At 40.5% G+C, this 21905-nt stretch overlaps 3 protein-coding genes across 3 annotated transcripts; 1 reads left to right on the top strand and 2 right to left on the bottom strand.

Annotated features, from left to right (window-relative positions):
* Positions 1 to 237: 237 nt before the first annotated feature.
* On the top strand, positions 238 to 1006 carry LOC139291590 (gastrotropin-like). The gene is made up of 4 exons (XM_070913658.1): positions 238 to 317; positions 402 to 565; positions 688 to 777; positions 900 to 1006. Exons 1-4 carry the CDS (start codon positions 251 to 253, stop codon positions 951 to 953), a joined length of 375 nt encoding a protein of 124 aa, XP_070769759.1. The 5' UTR covers positions 238 to 250; the 3' UTR covers positions 954 to 1006.
* A 977-nt stretch (positions 1007 to 1983) lies between these two features.
* On the bottom strand, positions 1984 to 3087 carry LOC139291144 (gastrotropin-like). Its single transcript, XM_070913079.1, has 4 exons — positions 2937 to 3087; positions 2668 to 2828; positions 2461 to 2550; positions 1984 to 2324 (listed from the first exon to the last, which is right to left on the bottom strand). The coding sequence occupies exons 1-4, from the start codon at positions 3001 to 3003 to the stop codon at positions 2265 to 2267; spliced, it is 378 nt and encodes a 125-aa protein (XP_070769180.1). The 5' UTR covers positions 3004 to 3087; the 3' UTR covers positions 1984 to 2264.
* A 4727-nt stretch (positions 3088 to 7814) lies between these two features.
* Positions 7815 to 17500, bottom strand: LOC139291235 (alpha-1A adrenergic receptor-like). Its single transcript, XM_070913201.1, has 2 exons — positions 16528 to 17500; positions 7815 to 8976 (listed from the first exon to the last, which is right to left on the bottom strand). Exons 1-2 carry the CDS (start codon positions 17498 to 17500, stop codon positions 8411 to 8413), a joined length of 1539 nt encoding a protein of 512 aa, XP_070769302.1. The 3' UTR covers positions 7815 to 8410.
* Between the last annotated feature and the right edge of the window lie 4405 nt (positions 17501 to 21905).

A 21905-nucleotide genomic window follows, 5' to 3' on the forward strand; every position in this document is an offset into this window, starting at 1 on the left:
AATGTAAATGGGTATGGAAAACATCCTGCTATTTGCTTATTAAGCTGCATGTCTGGAAAAAACACTGACTGCAGACCGACAATCAGAAACTCGTTTCTCTAAAAATTTATATTCATTTGGTTAAACTGGTGAAAAACAGATATATGCCCAACTCCAAAACATTTGCATGAAGGGAACAGAGCAGAAACAGCATATAAAGAGGTCCCGGTCTTGTTTAGTTTAGTTCGACTGTCAGAGCGTTTGCATCATCATGGCTTTTACAGGGAAATATGTGCTGGAGAGCCAGGAGAACTACGAGGCTTTCTTGAAGGCTCTTGGTAAGACCCCTGCGCTTACTGACATGCAAGTATTGGATTTGAATGTCTTGACTAGAAGCTAACCGTGTCCTGTTTCCTCTGTAGGAATTAAAGACGCCAAAGACCACAACAATGAGGAAATCATAACAGATATCTATCAGAATGACAACTTCAGGTTGACTAAATTTCTGATGGACAAGACCTGGAACAACACATTCCTCATTGGGAAGGAGAGCGAACTGGAAACTCTGGATGGCGAGACATTCAAGGTCATTTCATATGTTTGTTTTTCTAATAAAATGTTTTATGATAATTTAGATGTTTGAACACTGACTATCTTTGTTCCACTGCAGTTTGATCATACTTGTTCTTTTTTCTTTTTTCTTTTTAGACCACTGTCACTTTGGATGGAGGTAAACTCATGATTCAGTTCCCCAAATACGTGTACACTGCTGAGGTGGTCGGTGACAAGCTTGTTGAGGTGAGCACGTACAACTTTACACTAGTGAAATGGTGACTGTGTGTGTGTGTGTGTGTCAGAGATGTGACAGCGAATGCATCTTTTAGAAAGACCTTTACTGTTTTCCCTCCCTTTTGTTTTAGGTCAACACCATTGATGCTGTTACTAACAAGATGGTTAGTAAGAAGACAAAATGAACTGCTTCATTTAATGAGATCCTACAATAAATCATTCCATTTCAAGCGTTCAACATTCATCTCTATGTGTCTTTTTTTTATTTGTCTTTTCACTGTCATAAATATTGAAAGATGTGCTTACTTCACTTATGACTTCTTCTTTAGGCCAGTCGCAAATGATTACAGTGTGTAAACACTATTGCATCTATTAACTGGAGATTTCATCAACGATCAGTGGTACAGAATGAGGAAACCTTTGATAAGACACGGTTTTCAAGTAACGCTCTGGTATTAGCCCCCAGTGGTCATGCTGCTTCCAACCAGAAAAATAATAAAAATAGAGGGAATGATGATGAATTATTATATATATATATATATATATATATATTATATCAGCATGTCTTAATGTCAGTGTGACTTCAACTTAATTTAGCATTTTGATTTACACTTTTTTCTCTGTAAACAACAGCTCTTTGTGCCACAGCTAACTTTAGATTTACAGTTTCTGCAGGCCATAAGCCACAAACCATGAAGGGCATGGATGTTTTCTCTGACTGAAGAAGTAATGAATAAGAACCATTTACAAACTGACCACATGTAATTAGCTTGTTTATTCAAGCTAGCGGACCTGAATTAATGTTCCAGTCAAAACTAAATAAGGAAATGCAAAAGAAAAATCTCTGCAACTGCCATATTAGTGGAAAACTCTATTTTCTGCTCATTTGACATAAACATGTAACATATAAGGCATATAATACCTGCATGTATCTGTATCTGTATCCCGTTTTATATCTAAGTATCAGTTTGTTTCCTACACATGGATTCAGACTTTAACCTAAATAACTTAAATGCAGAGGATAATAAATCTGTCCTTAAACATTTCAGGAACGGTTGTAGCTCCTTGTGAAATGGTGGTTTGTCTTTGCCGTGAAAAAGTTACACAGAAAATATGTTTTCAATATTTAAGCCTAGAATATGAGAGACAATTAACACGACAGCAAAGGTGTGAAACAAGTGACAAAAAATCCCATCATTGCCTGGCAAAACAGGCTCTATTTAGGTGATTTTTATTGGATCAAACATGAACACTGGTACAGGTGTATTGTTTCATCCTTGTAGGAAGTACAGCACATAGTGTAGCCTAGTTTCACCACTTCTATTGCATTAGATCTGAAAGTAGAACAACAAAACGCAGTCCTGTGAAGCCGAGGGATGTTCCACTTGCTACTCACTACAGATGGTTGCTTTATTCCTCTTGCTTCAGTAATTGAAGCAAGCATTTTCATAATGTGTTTTACTCTTTTCCACTGAAGCATGTTGAGTCTCGCCGCATTAGATCCTCTTGCTAGTTCTTTTGAAAGTCACACCCTTCTCTCCTGGAATTACGCAAATCTAGAAGACACGGTGTGGAAAAGATAAAAGGTGATTTGGGATGAAAATACGACAAACTACAATTTCTATTCAGGTTATTGAACATATTTTGAGAGAATTTGTACCAGTGAGTGAGTATTACGTTTCATTCTCTTACCATCACCAGCTTATCGTCGATGATCTCTGCTGTGAAGTGGTACTTAGGGAACGGTACTGAAATCTTGTCGCCTTCCATAGTGACAGGAGCCTGAAGGTCACAAGGACAAAAGGTCACATAGGGAACAGCCAATGATCTCGATTACATGAAAGCTTCGTGACAATATGTGGCAGATTTGCTGTTGGAAGATCGTTGTTATAAACTCACCTTGAATTTGGAGCCCGTCATTGTCGCCAGCTCACATTCCTGACCGACGCTGAACTTGTTGGACCAGGTCCAGTTGGGAATGGTTTGCGTCCAGGTGAAGTCGTTCCCATCCTGAACCACCTCCGTCACCACTTTGTGGTCTGTCTTGGCATTGAGAAGCCCTGTGGTAGAGCAGGTCAAAATCCAAATACAGAAAATGGACAACGTTTAAATGATTCACATTTATCCATTTGTGGCTGATGTATCAATAAATTAAAAAATCCTAATACCAATTGCTTCCAGAAACTCCTCATAGTTGTCTTGACTGTCCAGCTCATATTTCCCAGTGAAAGCCATGATGGTGAAAGAGAAGAGAGGAAGTGAGGAAGGAGTTTATGAGACAAATAAAAAGAAAGGAGTGGCCTGCGACAGATACTCTTCTTTCTGTTCTTTTTAGTATCGCTGCCTCTTCCTTTCCTCACATGTACCTCACCACGTTTCAGTTTTTGCAAGACACTTTGTCGCATTGTTTTATGCTACAATGTCAACTTCGCAAAAATCCCAAGTATTTCCCTGCTCCTGTCAGTGTCTGGTAACCTGAACCCAGCACTGCAAGTTTGAGCATGTATGGTGCAGTAAAAAGCTCAGAACATAAAATACAGTACGTCTTTGTACATGTTACCAACATCCTGTAAAAAGAGGTCATGCAGGTATTTTCAGCTTTACGTAATCTTTTTCTTTCCTTCTTTGAGCTTCAGCACTGAACTTTAAATAAGAAAATAACATCCTTGACCTGTTAGTTAGCACTTGCTAAGGCTTTTAACGTTTCTTGTTGAGAGCTGCCTGAAGAACTAAAACCAAAACAACTCGTGTAACAAATAAACCTCCACCAGCACAGCTGCCCTACAATGAACATAACCATGAGTTACAGTTATGCTGATTATTTCCATAATTAATCGATTAATTATTTGGTCTATAAAATAACAAAAACACACATCATAGAAGTTGTTGAAGTGGTGGCATTTGAATTAGTGGTTTTGTCCGACCAACAACCCAGATCCCAAAGATGTTCAGTTTAATAATCATAATTATAGAAGACTAAGAAAACACATTTGAAGGGCTGAAATCAGGGAGTTTTTATACTTTTACTCAAAAATGTACTTAAAACAAAAAAGAAAACTGTCACGATTCATTTTCTGTTTGCAAACCACTGCTGGGTGTTGCTTGCCGACAGGAAGGTCTTTCAGCGTGCACCAGACGTGAGATAAAATGTGCAAAGTGGAAGGGACATATAGGAAGAAATGGGAAGCTGTAAGATGAAAAGATAAAGTGCTCTCAGCTGAATTAAGATTTGGACCTTTTCAGGAGAGCCACCTCTCTTTCAGCTGGAGGAGGAAATGAATGCTGTGCTCTCATTCAAGTATCAGCTACTCTGCTACACATTGAGCCCTTTTTCACCTTCAGACCACCTTTATCCTCCAGAAACCTTCGGTGTATCTACTGTCTCTAACACAGAGTGCAATGAATAGTCTGTCTCTCTAAGTGCTGGATGAAAACATTATCAGTGTTTGAGATCAGTTATATGTGTTGTGTGTTCCAAAAGTCATTAACTCATAGGAACTCATAACAATAGCCTGGGTCACTTTAACACATAAAGATGTATGTGTGTGTGTGTGTGTGTTTGTTTTGTGTTCTTACCTTGATGCTGATCTGAATTTTGGAGTGATCCAGCTTCATCCAATACATATATTTTAGCATAAAGCACTTAACCCCATTGTCTTGCACAGTATGGACTTGTGCAATTCGAAAAGATCATTAGTTATAAGATAATATTACCATAGTATATTTACGCTACCTATGTCCCAGCCTTATTTAGCTAAAATGCTTTGTTGGTGTCTTGTGTGGTGAAAGCAATACGTTACTTAGAGACTATATGAAAAGTATTACTATCAATCATGGTAATAATTGTTTGACGTGTCATAAGATCTGCAGTAGATCTTTCACATACAGCTTACAAACCCATTGATCATCATGGTATGGCATGGTTGGTATGACTGGTATGTTAATGTGTGAATAAACTGTAACATTAAACATTCAAATCTGCTACTAATAAGGATTTTAAGATGTTAAGACTCAAGTCTGTTTACAGGTCTTGGGGAGTGCACCCGAATCTCCGACCAAACTGTCGGCTGTTGGGTTGCATACATGTTTTAACCTAATGTTATAGGAGCGCAATGCTGAAACGGTGGTGTGCGCCTTTAAGCCAAATGTTTCCAACCATGTCGGTAGTTCCAGTTTTCTCTGCTGAGGTTTTCAGATATCTGTTTGAGATGTTTGTTGCTAACCTAACACAATGGAGGTTACTGGAATTTCAATTGCGATGCTGAAATCACTGAAAAATGTGTTTTTTATTTGTTCATTTTTTAAGGTTTATGGAGTTGAGATGAAATTTGTTTTAGTGATTTATATTTTAGTATTTAATAGAAAACAATACCCATTTTGTTTAAAAATACATCTCAAAAAGTCATGCTATGATGTTAAAAACATAATTGAAGTCCATTCATGATGGGCCATATTAGTATTACAATGTAACTAAATATTTTTAATATCAAAGCATCATGAACTAATTTAAGCAAGCTTTGTTCTTCTAGATGAGGAGCTTGCCAGAGTGAGGCCTAAACTTGTGAAGAAAGTGTCCAGAGAAGTTATTAATCAGCTGCTGGATGACCTTTTAGCGGATAGTGTCTTGAATAACAGGGAGACTCGATACTTCTGGAGAACAATACCAGTGCAGACAGGGCACGCTGCCACGTTATCTTTTTGTTGGACATCAAATGTTTGAAGTCTAGCGCACAGAAAAAAAACAATTTTGAACAGAAATCTGGAAAAACAGTGATACTATATTCTGGTGTTTTTATTGTTAATATGTTTAATCAACTCAAAGCACTGGATTAAAGCTGCACCAATCAATATTTTTGTATTCATGGATAACATTAAGTGAAAGAGGTCATCAAATGAATGATAATGTTGCTTTGTGTTGTTGGTCATAACAACTTTATATGTTGATAATATAGTGTATATCAAAAATACACTAAATACATTCCAATAGCATTCTGATGAATGTAAGATTATTTTCTGGGATTAACAAATATAAATTAATTTCTTTGAAAATGAAGTGCTTTTTTCTTAATATTTACTTAAATAACTGTTTGTTTGCAATAACATGTTTGTTTGCAATAACATGAATCAAATTTCAATAAAATATTTTTCATAAAACTTGTTGTGCTTCATTGTATTCTTAAATCTAAATCTACTCTTGTATCCAGTGGTGGAAAAAGTACTCTTACTTTACTAAAGTAAAAGTAGCATTAGCAGTAACCACAGTGTAGAAATACTCTGTTACAAGTAAACGCTCTGCATTCAAAATGTTACTTAGTAAAACTACAACAGTATTAGCATCAAAATATACCAAAAGTAAAAGTACTCATTATGAAGACTGTCACATTTCAGAATAATGTTTATTATATTATTGGATCACTTTAATGTTGCAGCTATGTTGTTAGTTTAAACTGAAATTATATGACTATGCAACGCTGCTTTTAGTCTTTATAATCTATTGCAATGCTAAATGTGCACTAAAGCTTATATAAAACAATTATACGCCGTATTAAATAACCGTGGAAATATTGGAATGAATCAATGTTTTAATTTGCAAGTAAACTCAGCAGTATGCATGGAATTGATAAATACAGCAGCTGAAAGTGTCTTTAATTGTAAAGTGTGAACAAACCTTACATAGCATCTGCTGTGTCTGTACAACCCACTCTGTTCTGAGAAAGTTAATTTCCCAGCCAACATGGAATAAACTCTGTCAACAGTCTGAGCACAGACACTTTTACATCCACTGTGTCATAAAGTCCTGCTGCCATGCAGGAGCTATACAAAAGCTATACAAAGAATCTTTCCATGAATCTTCATTAATTCAATTTATTTGAGTCAATTCAATTCAAATTATTTTAGTTTATTTAACTTAATTCAATGTAATTAAGTTCATTCAATTGAATTATTTTAGTTATTTTAATTTAATTTATTTGAATGAATAATAAATTGAGTTAATAATCAATTTAAGCATGCGTGACAAACTGGGGTTATATATTTTGAAAGACGTGGGCGTTTACCAGGACAGGAGAGTGTAATGAACGATGCTTTTAAACTGCATTGTGGGAAATGTAGAATCCAGTGTTTTTGGAGTTTGACCCGCACGCACTAAAAGTCTGGATATCTCGGTCTCTGCTGCACCGATGTGAAACATGGCCAGACAGGTCTGAGTATCCTCAGTATCCTGTGTGCTGCTGCTTACCACAGCAAGAGGCGACTGAGTGTACAAGCCGAGGGAAAACGCAAAGGGAGGAGATGACCCGAGGCAGAATGCAGCAGAGCAACAGCAGTGCAGCCACACATCTGGGAGACATTCGGGCAGGGAAGTGCAGTGGGTTGCACACTGCTACGTATTGGTCCAGTGCCATGCAGCTGAGATTAAAAATAGAGGACGTACAGAAGGTGACATCCAGCAAGAAGTGTGGTCGGCATCACCAGCACAGCCACCAGGAAGTCTGCCACTGTTTTGAAACCCAAAACACATTGGTGGTCATCCGAAGACTTTGGAAACGTGCCATGATGACAAGAATTCCCATGATGGCAAAGATGGGGATGGGTGAGGTGTTAATCCCTGGCATGGAGATCATGATGCAGCCAGAACCAAGCCATCAGCCGCTCAATATAAATCCATGTGGTTCATCGAGGAGATGCCTTATTCTAAACCTGTCTCTGTTCCTTCACCATGTGGAGCTGCATATCCTGTGATGTGTACCAGACTGTCTGTTCATGTGTGCGTATGTCCAGTGTTGATCCATTGCCAAAACAAAGCCCATCAGGAGCAATAACCCCTCGTATTTATCTTACTGGAAATGTTCCTCTAAATAACAGCCTAATTTTTTGCTCTTTATCTCAGACACTCAAAGCTGTGTCTCTTCACTCAGGACACCCATTGCTGGTCTTTTATCATCAGATAGACATTAGCATCTGTGACGATATATAATGGTGCAAGTTCACGCCCAGAAAGTAGAGCTACACAAAGAGAGAGTTTGCCTCCAAGCATTTGAGCAATGTTCTATGTTTATTCATGTATCGATCACATTTCTAATACTGATATTCAGAACTTTTTGAACATCAAAGATACAAACAAGATGATATCTGATGATTGTGCGCACAGCAGATAAACCAGGTTATACTTTATTTCCACAACATATCATGAAGATATCAAGTGACTGCAACAGAAAGGTGATCATTTGTCTTCATCACACATTTTACATGAGTCATGTTCAGTCTTTTTACAGGGCAGACATGGACTGAAGGGGAGGCTGCGAAATGGGAAAACTCTTCTGAAAATGGGTCCTTTTTCCTCCAAATGTCTTTTTTTGTTCAATCAAAATGCATGCACTAGTGTCTTTCCAGTCCCAAAGAGGGCGGTGGACAGTGATTTTGTCTCTTTACTGTCCATTGAAAGAAACCTTCCTGTCTATGTCAACCACAGATATAGTAACATAGGACAAAATACCTCTGATACAGCAGCATAGTCAACACTCAGTAATCTTCACCTTACATTCACCACTAATGACAATGACAGTCCACTGACTGATGAATGATCATGGGACGTTACTCCCTATAAGGAATGAACAAGTCACGTCTCAGTAAGACTCAGCAGTCACACCTTGTCATCAGGCACGATGCTGTCTTTGCTGATCCCTGTCTTGTCTCGATTCTTCCCAAAGGAGAAAGAGAAAACACCACCAGTCGTCTCCTCGGCTGCTTTCCCTCCTCTTACCTCCCCTCTCAGAACTACCTGCTGGCAGTCTGCGGGGCTGCCAGGCAGCAGGTTGGGTGTGGAGGGAGTTGGGGTGGTGGCCCCCCAGATGTATAATGCTTCCCCTTCAGGGCAAGGTGGGAGACCCTTGCTCAGGTAGCTGGGGCTCGGACTGGCTGAGGAGGGCAGAGTACGCTGGCTGCCGTTCAAGCAGCTGGAGTTGTGATCCGCTGAGCCTTTGCGTGAGTGTCCAGAGGAGCTGAAGTTGGAGGAACGGTAATTGTATGCCCTCCAGCCGGGACGTTTACGCTGGTGACACTGGCATCTTAGGATGCGAATGAAGGCCAGCTTGAACTCGCGGTTGTAGCAGGGGTAGATGATGGGGTTCAGGCAGCTGTTGAAGTATCCCAGCCAGAAGATCACTTTGAAGAGGAGATCAGGTGGCCGCAAATTCACATTAAAAGACCCTGGAAACAGAATAGAGACCGAAAATGGAGATATTGAATTCAATAAGTTTGCTATTAGTTACTAATGGCTTTGTACAGAAACCTCAAATCAACAAACATTTGTTCTCAAACAGCTCCTTACTATGAGCAATGGCATGTTTTCTGACTGGAACACTATATTTCTGTCTCGACTGTGCTTGTCTCACTCGTTTGATGTGGGTGAAGATGAAGCAGATTAGCTGTGTCTACCTTAACCCGCAGAGACTCCAAAGTCCACTTCCCTAAGCTTTCAGTCTATGCTAAGCTAAGCTAACCACCTCTATCACCGTACTTAACGCACAGACATTGACAGAGTTGAATCATCTAACTCTCTGACAGAAAATGCATTTCCTAAAATGATCAAACATGGACCTGCTGTTAGACCTGTCATTACAAACACATGTTCAAACTCTCATAACTTTATTTTAAATTCTAGTAGTGATCCCACAGTTTCAATATTTCCATTGGATGGAATGGATACAGTCTTGTTTGAATATTTCACTCACTGGATAGAGACGTTTTGCACTGATCCAACTTTTCCTCTCCCAATACCTGAGTGACAATGTGATACCAGTTCTCTCCTTTTCTCAAATTTAAAGATTTTTTCCTCTCACTGCCTGGAGGTCATGAGGCCAGGAAGTGCTGTGAATGGTTGTAACTGATATTGGAAACACTGAATTTTTTATTGACATGAAGTAACTGTACTTAATGTGGATGGGTTACATTATGGCCGATATCCAATCTGTTTAATCAGGGCAGTATCGAATCATCCCTGATTATAATACATTGACTCAAATTAACTCCCTAAGGCATCCAAATGCCTTTGGATTTGCTGATCTTTGTGACTGCAGGTTATATTTTACCCAGTAGGTGGCAGCATTGATTAAGAATAACATAGGGCTTTACGGTCAGATGACGGCGAACAGACAGGATGTGAAGCAGAAGAACGAAAAGACCAGAGGGCACCCAATTCCGCATGTTATTTATTATTAAAGAAAGACATTGTGCTTCCTTTTCAAAGACCAATGCAGCCGCTCTGTCACAGTTCATAAGAATACAGAGAGAGTGGGATGACCCTGAATTTCCTTTTGGATAAATACAATGTGAGAGAGATGCTTTGCTTTGAGCAGAGGGTAGACATTTTAGTTGAAATGAAATGGCACCTTTTCTCTGAGAGGTTGTGGAGGTTACGCTATACAACAACAAGCTTTCACTCCTGAAGTTGTACATATGTGTGTGGAGGTATGTTGTCAGTAAGACTCAACAAGACTCTTATTTCCCACACTTAAAGGCAATCCTAATGACAACATTACAAAAGAAGCAGGTTTCTCGTGTATGTTAATGAGTGAGTTTGGGACGTGTTAAACTGCATTAATCTCCCCCTGTGGTGCCTTTTCTCTTCCTGTGGCCAAGCTTAAATGGAGTAAGAATATCGTTCAAGCTAATGAGGTGAGAGGGGTAACAGGGAATTCATAAGCACAGCAAGTGTGAGATTAGTGTGAAAGAAAGAAAGACTGTGTGTGTTTGTGTGTGTGTGGGCAGATTTGAGTAAAACAGTTTCTTTACACCCACTTTCTTAAATGAATATCACATTCCTGGAGAGACTGAGGATGCACTGTAATCTCAACCTTTCAAGTGTGAAATTACCTCTGGTAAATATATTATAGGCAGACAAGTAAGACACCTCAGCTTCCTTCTTTATGAATATCAGATTAACAGCTTTAACAATTATTTTAAACGGTACAAGGTACATTATATAGTACACAGCCAGGGGGTGAAATGTGTCATGGGCTACAAATAATGATACCAGCCTGACGGGAGTTGTGTCCACTTAATGAGTTATACATAATGAAAAACATCCCACGTGGTTTTGGTTTGATGCCACAAAAACCTGTGCGCATACCTGCAACTATGCAAGCCTGAAATTCAAGACTATAAAAGGATCAACTCTGTCTTCCAACTTTCATTTAACTCAGTGGTTCCTGAATGACGGCACTACAAGCAGCGTGTGTGATGAAACTAGAGAAGTATGTCTGAATGTGTCTTGGCCTCTCGTGCTGCAAATGAATGGGGCCCTTTTTGTAGTGGCTGGTATTTTCACATGCTATTTTCGCTTCTTGACAACCACTTAAATGTGATTATATAACCGTGTGAGTTATGCCTGTGATTGGGATACAGAGTACGACGGAGGGGAATTAAAACGTGCTCATTCTTTCATATCTCTCCCTGTCTCACTCTCTCCTTTCAACTCTCTTCGCCTGTCTCTCTCTGATAGTAGTCATATTGATAACTCAAATTTTTCAAGCTGAGCTCAGCATTTGTAATGCTCAACATCAACACATCAAATGTTTTGTATTTTTACATGATAAATAACTAAAACTATATTGAGCTAATCTGTTACGTTTAATCAACAAACACTAGATAAACACAATTATCTAACTAGTATATAGTAAATATGAATTGTAATGTAATTCTCTTGAGTAGAAAGCTTTGTGATGCTCGTACAGCGAGAGATTAAAACATTAAAACATTAATTAACATTTCTGTGCTCTAATCTGACAATCATTTTCTCAATTAATAGCTTAAACATAGTGAAAAATGTCTTTCAATCCCCAGGTGACATTTCACATTGTCTGTTTTGCCGAAAACCAAAATCTATTAAATGTACAGTGATCTAAAACAGACAAAAGTAGCAAATCCTCACACTGGAGAAGGTACTGCAGAATGTTTTGACATTTTCACTTGAAAACTGACTTTAATGGTTAATCAATTATCAAAATAGATGTTGATTAAAATTCTGTCTAATCTACTTATCGATTCATTGAATGTTTTTTTCAGCTTTTTTCCACAACATGACAAATTTAAAAGTCACCTATCTGTTTTTTTTTCTTTTACATAACAGACTAATGAGCGTCTGTATGTAAGAGTGAAGTGGGCATATTCAGCGGCAGAACGGTTAGTGAGGAGCTTGTGGCTCTCTCAGGCTGAAATCTCTTGGTTTAGTCAATAGTTGAGATGCTTGAGAAAAAACACTGTACATGTGAATCTGCATTTCATTTATAAACCTCTCAGATGGGCTGTAACATATCGTGGCATCTGCAAGGGCAAACACAGCTGTGTGGCTCTGCCTGGCTCCCAGGAAGGGCCCCCTAAACAGCGAGAGGCCCCAACAGAGACTAAAAGGTGGGACCCTGCCAGCATGGAGCTGGATAAAAGTGAAGGAAACACAGAAAAAAATCTGGTTGACAACAGGTCTTCCTGTAGCCAGATATGGTACGTGTTTGTGTGCTTAAGTTTTGTGTGAACGTGGTCCATTTTTGTCCCTTGAAGAGTGTTTATGTTGAAAGGCTATATAGTGTTAACGGCAGAGGATGCGAGGGCTCGGCTGTAAGACAATAGTATATATAGATAACCGTGGGAGGGTTATTGTCGGTGGTCTCGCCCCTTCTGCTAAGAGAAATGTTTGCACCTCCTTCCTGCGGACAGACACACGTACACACACATCTCACTATGAAACACAGGAACATCTTAACAAAACAAAGCATCCTGTTATTCTCAATAATTGGAAGAAGCGATGTCTATTCTGTGCCATGTGGAGCACACACACACACACACACACACACACACACACACACACACACACAATCTGCTCTCCTGTTTCATAACACATCCACAAATATGATTAATACATCTTGATCTAAAAGGACAGAAGTGTTATTGCCCTCGACGATTACTTTCAATGAAACCATAGCATGAAGCTATTTCTGGAAAATTGGGTTGACATCCCAGGGACCCTCACTTTCACCCCTGCTGCCCTGTGGCCCTTCCAGCTCCGCTCTGCCACCTCCTTTCTTCTTCATCGCTTTTACACTTAGCACTCTGATTATCTTTCCCCTTCAAAAACCATTTCAATTACCCTCTGAGCACGGGGGCCGGCCCGCTCATGTGACAAAAAACATGCACACACGTGTGAGATGCACACATCTCTGCCAAAAACACACATATACACGGAAACAATTAGTTAACACCCCAAAGTGTTGGTTTGGGCACACTGCTTGCACCAGTTGCTATTTGTGAGGCCTTCACAGGACATTAGTGCCTGCGCTGGGTGTTAAAGAGCCGTGGGACAATGTGTGCAATGAAATAACGCGAGTGTCCCCTGAGGACTGATGATTTCTCTTCGGCTGAGTTGGGAGCAGAGAACGAGAGAAAAACAGCTAAATGTAGACAAAGCTTCCAAACCGAAGCTTCCGTGTTCTCCATGTTTTAAAGGTTAAAACCTTTTTTAAGTTTAGGACATTTCTGTAAGGCTTGTCATAGTTATGGTTCGTTATCTTGGTATTGTTGTCTTTGTTTACCTGTATGTAGAACTGAAACTATTGGTCAATTAATCAATTTGTTGATGGACAGGAAATGCATTGTGATCGTCAATGAATCTCAATTTTTCAAGCAAAATTGGCAAACATTCACTGGTTTCAGCTTCTAAAATGCAGGTATTTGCTGTGTACATCATAGTAAACTGAATACTTTAGAGCAATATGAAGACATCACCTTGGGCATGTTTCACTTTTCCCTGACATTTTATAGATTATTAATCAATGAATCTAGAAAACAACTGGCAGAATAATCGATAATGAAAACTAGTAAGTTGCAGCCCCAGCTGTATGTTTACTGTATACATGCATCTTCCTGTACATTTGTTTTCAGCTCTGCGTGCAGGTGTAGCTGCTGACAACTGGAATCTTTACTCGTTGAATGCTTTTTCTGGTGTGTGCTTATAGTAAGTGCTTATGTCAATTAAATTGTTTTGGTTTGTTTGTTACATATAAAAGTCATAAGAAATACAATATTAGTGATAAAAAAAGTATCCTGACCTAAGCTATATGTTTTTTTAAGACTGCTCTATAACATCAAATTGAAATATTTAAATATCTTGTGCATAATTCCCTGTCTGTCAGCCTGAAATACATTTCATGTTTAGAAACTTCTGGACTAGAAATTAGAATAAAGTTCTCTGTGTCTGAACAACGTTTAGCTGCTCAACATACTGTAATAGAGACCTGCTGGTGGTACAGGTGCAGTTTGAAAGGAGAGTCAATGAAAACACATAGTTGTTAAGATTGAAGCTCTGTGTGCATTTGTGTGAAACTTTGGCTGCTGTCTTTGCGTCTGGTCCCTTAAAAAGCCTTGTTTGGTCAATATCTGCACTAGCCTCTGATTGTTACTGTGTAATTTGGATGTTACTGTGTCATTTTGCCATAATGTGATACAACAATGTGCTATGAAATAACTTTAGGTTTAGATATGTCACCCTTACTGACAAACAAGCACAGTTAGACAGCGCTCAGTGAGTGTGTGTGAAGTTTTTGGGCTGCTTTTTGTCCAAGGAAGCTTGCCTGGAGCAACACTAATTTAAAAACTTTGATGTAATGTTTATAATCTTGAAGTCTGTATACCTTATTTTGCTCCAAGTTAAAGGCGTAAAAGGAGACACTGAAAGGGAATGACTGAAACTGGACTGCATGCTTGCCATTTATGTACAAAAAACAAAAACACAGAATTTGAATCAGAAGGGTTATATCAGTTGTGAAGGAGAGAGTTCACATATTTCTTTAAGTTGCATATGGTTGAGGCTTCAGGGGTCAGAGTTCACAGTGAGTCTTGCTGGCAGCATCCAGCCTCAGTTTAATCTTTACAAGCTTTTAATTCTTTAAAAATGAGCGGCGATAGAGGAGACGAGCGGCTGCAGCCACATTGACGCTCAAAACACACATGAACATACTTTTACATACATTTTCCAGCCCTCCTCCACACACACACACAAACAAAACACTTGTGCCACCCATTGACCACCAGCGCGCACACACACACACACACACACACACACACCAACAACCAGAAACCCCCCACCTACGTTACATATCAGTGACAGCGTGCAGAGGAAGGAGCAGGGTAATAACAAGTGTGAGACAGGAAATCCCACTCTGTGGGTGGAGGCTAATGAACACTCAGGGAGCAACACGAGGGACCCTATCAGACTGCTAGTGTTTAAGTTCAGACGTGAGTCACACAGGAGAGCAGAGGCACAAACTTACATTGAAAAACAACAACATCTCCCACGAATCTCCTTTTGGAAATAGAGGAGGCTCTAGTGCTGGTCAGCGAACAGGTTCAGTGTCCTGCTTTGACATATAGCAGATGCATTATGTGTAATTCACCACCAGAAGACTGATGGACCTTTGCCTGAAAGAAGGTCGTATGGTGCTTTGTCACGATGTATCAGTATGCTGCACCAGAGACTGTACAGAGAAACGTACCCTCAGGGGTTTCTTGGCAGTTTGTTTATTAGTGTTACATAAACAGGCCCTTCCTGAACCTCAAGTCCCCCCGTATCTGCTCTCTGATGCCTCTCTCGAAAATTACTTTTGTTACGTGCTTTCGGTATCTAAGAATGCTGCGAGGTGAAATAATCCCCGCTATGTGACCCTACATAGTAATCCTGCCCCAGGTAGTAACGTGTGTGTGTGTGTGTGTGTCCATGTGAGGATGTGATGAGCTGCAGCTTGAAGCTAGGGGCATAAACACATTCCCATATGACCACAATAAATGAATGCGCACAAACACACACTCATATGCAACCATGGCCCCATGCTTGGTTAAATTTTGTCCACACTCCATCGTCCAACATCCATGCCACAACACAGCCAGCAGCATGAGCATTTCACCACATAATAGATAGTTTAATTTCCTCTGCAGTTTTTTAAAACCGCCATGACAGCGGGATGTTGAGTACCTGCCAGTCTCAGTGGCATCAGGGAGCCCCGACAGGCCCCACAGGCCTCTGAATCAAGCAGGAGGAGGCCATCGACCCTTCACTTGGCATGCTCGAGGAGTGCATTTGTTGCACCAACAGATTAAGTGAGACTCAGGGAATAGAAGGATGGAAGAGGAATATGAGGATTAAGATAACACTGATAATGTTTGAGCTTGTGAAGTGTGGGCCCTGAGTTTACAGCATCAGTATAGCTTTGGTGTTGTAGAGTGAATGGTTCAGAATTGGAAAATGTTTTGGTCCATATTTTAAGTCTGTATCATAAAATATGATGCAAACTAACTTAATTACATAAACAGGCTGTGAAGTCAGAGACATAATACAGATCTACTCCTACAGTCCATATATTGAATGCTGCTGTAATATATGGGTAATGTTATTTTTATTGCTGCGGTATAAAACTGCCACTACAGTAAATCAAAGCCCACTCAAATGGTGACAGTTCGGAGCAGTTAAATGCCAGCTATAGCTATGATTTGCGAGGCCTGCAGCAGCCTTTCACTGCCTCCTTTCTAACTTTCTACAGACATTTAGATGACTCTAATATATTTTCTGTAAGTCTCAGTAACTAACTGAATATCAAGAAGTTTTTCAATTGGACTGGGTTGTGAGAAAAATGGGGTGTGGGTTGTATTGTTGTGAACTGGCCTAACATAAGTTTCATGCACGACAGTATAGCAGACCACAGTGTGAGGACCTACCTATGGGCAAGGCGAGAAAGAAGGGCAGCCAACAAAGCGTAAACATGCCGACCACAACTCCCAAAGTTTTAGCCGCTTTCTTCTCCCGGGAGAATTTCAGAAGTTTCACCGTGAGGGAACTTCTCGCTTGGTGCGCGCGGCCCTTGCCGGTGCCTGAGCTGCCGGGCTCCTCGTGCACCTGAGAACCCTTGTGGATCCTGAGGGTCAGCTCACTGGAGTTCATCCTCTCGCGCATCACGCCGGCTTCCAGGTTCTTAGTGGTCCGTTTGGCGACTATATACACCCGGCAGTACATGGCCAGAATGACGACGAGAGGGATGTAGAAGGAGCCGAGGGAGGAGAAGAGCGCGTAAAACGGCTCCTCGGTGATGGGGCACACCGTGTCGTCCGGCGACGGCGGCTGCTTCCACCCGAACAGAGGTCCGATGGAGATGACCACCGACAGCGCCCACACCCCGAGCATGGCCAGCAGAGCCCGCTTTTCCGTCACGATGCCCGGGTACTGTAGCGGGTGGCTCACTCCGATGTAGCGGTCGATGGATATTACGCACAGGCTCATGATGGACGCGGTGCAGCACAGCACATCCACCGCCGCCCAGATGTCACAGAAGATCCTGCCGAACACCCAGTAGTCTAGGATCTCCAGAGTGGCGGACACCGGCAGCACCGTTGTGCCCAGCAGCAGGTCGGCGATGGCCAGGTTGATGATGAAGTAGTTCGTCGGGGTGCGCAGGTGCCTGTTGCACACCACCGAGAGGATGACGAGGATGTTGCCCGCGATGGCGAACACGATGAAAGCCCCCAGCACCAAGCCGAGCGGGATGGCTCGGGTGAGGTCCACTTCGCTGTGCTCCGTGTAGTTTCTCCCGGAGCTGTTGGTGAAGTTGGTCTGGAAGGACGCGCCCGGAGTCCCGTCGAGTTCCGAGGAACCATTTTTCCACAAGTTTGTGACATTGTCAGTGCTCAGACTCATTTTGACTCAAGAGGTCCTCCATAGCAGACTTCAGATCACTTGGAACTGTAACTCACGGAAGAGCTTTACTAAACATAAATAAACTGTCTAAATGGCCGAAGTCTGCATGGCTTCACTGCGTGTTTGCAGTTTGGATTCCAAATCAGCGCTGAGAGAAACCGTTCACTGTGCAGCAGCAGCAGCAGCAGCAGCAGCAGCACAGTCCCCATGCAGTCCCGCTCCCTCCACTCTCCTGAGGGCTCAGTGGAGAAGTGAGGGGGGCAGCAGTCGTCTCCTGCCTCCTCTGCACCACACACAGTTCTGCCATGTACTGACCAAACACCTAAACAGGAGCCTATGAAGCGCGCATGACGCATCATTACATGAGGAGCAGTGACTCCACAGAAGACGCAAACATAAAATAAAACATATATTTGCATCATTTTACGCAACGCAATGAAGTAGAGAATTGCGCGTTTTGGGAGGCGCGCCTCTTTGGTGTCTTGTATTTGTTTTTTTCCTCGCTGTGGGAGGGCGCTTAACTGGACAATTAGAAGTGAAAGACCTTTGTGCCAAAACCACCTTAACTTTGTTGCCAGCTTTTAATTTGAAATCCCTCATACGGGCTAGAATGGTAGTAGGAAATATGATAATTTATAATACAAAAAACGTGACTCAAGGTATGCTTGAGCATATAGGCTGCAGTATGTATCAGTGTAAATAAACCTTGAAATAAGATCTACACAGTTTCCACCTATGTGTGGTCCTGGAAAATATTTAGGATGTTCAGGCAGGCAACTTAAAAGGTTAAGCCGGAAAGGTCAAATTGATTAAGTTCAAAAGTAGATAACAGAATCACATAGATCCTCTCTGCTGTATCAGGTATTTCTCCCCTATTTGGTCAAATGCAGGAGTTTCTCAAAGTAACCTCTTTTTGGATTTGAGCTCAGTTAGTGAGGAGTGACTGATTTAATGGGCTGAGTTCAGACACACGCACATTCCTAAAACTGAGGTTCCTCCTGTTTAAGAGCTTTTTGACTACTCATGATGTAACATTGGTGGAGGACAGATACCAGCAAAACAGAACCTTTAAAACTCAGTGAAGGTGTTTCTGATTCACCCAGCAGTTTGTACTTTACTTTTTTATTCGCCCCCCTTAATATTTGTTTGAAACATAACCCAGCCTTTATTGTCTTCATCTGCATTGACTTCATTGTCTTTTTCTCAGGAAAGTTTGGAATTGGCCTGTCACAAAGGTCAGCATGTTAAGTGTGTTTATTCTCAATATTCATTCTCCATATTTTATGTTATAATATTAAGCTTTTCTTTTAAAGGTAATCTTGTTAGGTGGAAGATGTTTCTTTTTTCACGCATCATGATTTTCATCTAACTAAAACCTTCGTCTTTACTCTCTATTTCTTAATGTTTTCTTTACTCTTTCATTCTTGCAGGAAAACACAATCACAAGCATTTACTTGCACCTAACTCTTCCATACCTGCGTGTGACCTGGAAATTATGGTGTGCAGAACTGGAGAAACATGTTCTGAACATTATGTAAAAACTAAACGTGCTGTTCTTTGTGATGTACCTGATGATTGATGAGGCACATAATAATAAAAGTTGCATTATCATAAAATGTAACAGTTCTTCACAGCTAAAGTGTAAAGCGACTTGACAGGGTCCGTTCTCCATATAAACACAAAGCAAACACAAACCAAGAGCAAAGAGGAAAGTAAAAGCATTTATTTATTTTACTTATTCTCAGGAGCCCTGGAAAACTAGTTTCAAGAGGTTCATCCTCCTGAAATTAATCAATGAGTAAAACACAGGAATGGAATTAAAAATGACCATAAAAAAGAAAGAAGTGGTGAATTTAATGAATGACTCTTTATATGGGGTTTACCTCCACCTTCCTTTAAAGGTTCCCTGTGGAGTTTTTGACCTCTTGTAGCACTGTGGAACTGTTTTTCTATCAATGGGTCCCCTGCTTTGTTTGTTTTCTGTACACGTGACGCAGTACACGGTCCAAACAATGGTTTCACACCATCCCACTGAACTCCAGGTGGCAGTAAGTTATGCTTCAACATGTCAACAAAGGCAGAGAAGACGACTGCAAGCTAGTAAACATGGATGTAAACAATGCTGGGTTTTAAATACTTGTTTTATGAGGAAAGAAATGCATTCAACACATTTGTCAAGGATACACACAATGTGTTTTGGTGAGTAACACTAAATGTAAACATAACTTTTGCTTGTTTACAAGAAAACTCCACAGGGACCTGCATCATGAAGCAAGTTCAACTTAGTCTGGCTCTGTTGGGGTTCTCTGGCTTCACCGAGCCTCACATCAGCGATCCTGGATAACCGCTATCACGAAGCCGGTGATCAACTGGCTCAGTTAACCAATCCAGCTTTGAGCACGTTCATGTGAAAGAAATCACAAGCAACATCATCAGAACCATAAATGAAGTACTGAATATGAGATGAGATGAAATATACCCGCGGGAAAGTTCAGTTACAGCGACAGCAAGAAGTGATTCAAAGATATAGAATATAATCACAACTAGAATAGAGTAAGAAGAAATAATTAACATTAAAATTAAGGTTATAACACTATAAATAAGAGTGCAAATTATTATATATGTGAGCATTTTTTAAATGTGATACACATAAAGAAGTTAAAAGTAATGTAAGACTGTTTCTGCTGCCATAGCAGGTATAGAGATTAGAGAAGAAAAACACCCTAGTTAATGCCTGATAAGGTCTGTCTGACTGAAATGTTGCATTTATAAACATGGGAGCCAATTAATAGTGTGTGGATTATTTTTCCTAGTAAAAGACAGCAGACGGTATAGTTTTCGTTTCCCATTATCATCACAAAGTCGGCTCACGTTATTCTGAGCTGCAGTGATATAATAAAAGTGTAAAAGCATCGACGCTGTCAGGAATCCTGTCAGGAATGAGTCTTTGCGTAATTAAAATGCAACTTTAACCGTCTTTATGGATTTAGTGTCATAAACCAGTAGGAGTAGGAATGTTATACCTGGAGCAGCAGATTTATTCGACTGATCTATAAATATTGCTCTTTATTACTCACTTTATGGTAAAGTCTGTACTTTTGTCCCTGTCAGGATCAAGCACCAACCTCCGAGGCACTGGTTGGAAAAAGAAGTCAGATTGTGTAGAAGTCTATGAGAAAATGACCCTACTTCTCACATGATTTATTACCTCACTAAACATTTTCCTAAAGAGTTTATGGTCTCAATCATCAGTTGCTTCAATACAGCATGATATTAATTTTGTAAATAATGCTCCCATTTAGAGTAAAATAGACAATAAAGCAGGGTATGCTTTAGGGCGTGGATATCTTGGGATTGACAAGTTGCTACCACGGCAACCTGTCAATCAGGATAGCAGTGTTCAGTTGTACTAAAAGAAACTCTAAGGTGCAGTCAGGTAAGTCGTATAAGTAGGACTGCATAGTGTCCTCGGGTTCTCACATCCCCAGCTCCCCCCTCTCATCCAAATATGGTCACTTCTGGCTCCAAAAAAACAAGATGGCGACAGCCAAAATGCCAAACTCTTCAAAGGCTTCAAAGTTGGTTTTGTGACACCAGAAAACCTGTGTTAATTTAAATGAATAAAGTTTCTCCATGTTGGTCGGTACGTGTTCTCTATTTGTTTGTGTTGTCTCACCTGTTTTTATTTCAGGGTTGATGTAGGCAACAAGAGATGCTTGAATTTTGATCACATGAATACTCAGAAATCATCCTAAGTGATGCGAGTTTTTAGTAGTTCTCCTTGGTGTCTGGTCCAAAGGTGGCGATGAGTTTATGAGTTCATAATGTAACTAATAAGACCCGAATAAGCCGGTCTCAGCACTGTTTCGGGGTTAGCAAAAGCTTTTTGAAGGTCAATTTAAAACATCTGAGTGATTTAAATAACAATAAATGAACCGGATTCATGCAGACATCTTTAGGTTCTTCCAGCTGCAAATCAAGAGATCCCTACATTTCTTACAGTGTGTGGCAGCATTCCTTCAGAGAGGATTAGGCATTAGACGCCCCCGCAGTCTTTCAATCCTTCAACAGGCACCAGAGCACCCGCTTATTATGAGCATCTTTCTTAAAAGATGAATCACCTGGAATTATATCATTTCATATTGAAGACCGGATTTTAGTGCTGGGATGAAGTGCATTTCACTGCCCATTTCACTTGATTGAATACACTGAGCTTTCACACAACATAAAGGCTTCTGCTGCTCAGCGTGTTGCCAAGTGCTGCGGGTGAGAGAAAAGTTTCATATCTTTTGCTGGAAATTCGACTTCAACAGGAGCGTCCTGCGTCTGTCTGAGTGCTTCACTGGTGAGGTTTTCGCCTCAGGTTCAAGAGGATCAACTTTATTTTCTTGGCAGGGCAAACAAT

The sequence above is a fragment of the Enoplosus armatus genome, chromosome 10 (genome assembly GCF_043641665.1).
Source record: "Enoplosus armatus isolate fEnoArm2 chromosome 10, fEnoArm2.hap1, whole genome shotgun sequence".
NCBI classification, from domain to species: Eukaryota; Metazoa; Chordata; class Actinopteri; order Centrarchiformes; family Enoplosidae; genus Enoplosus; species Enoplosus armatus.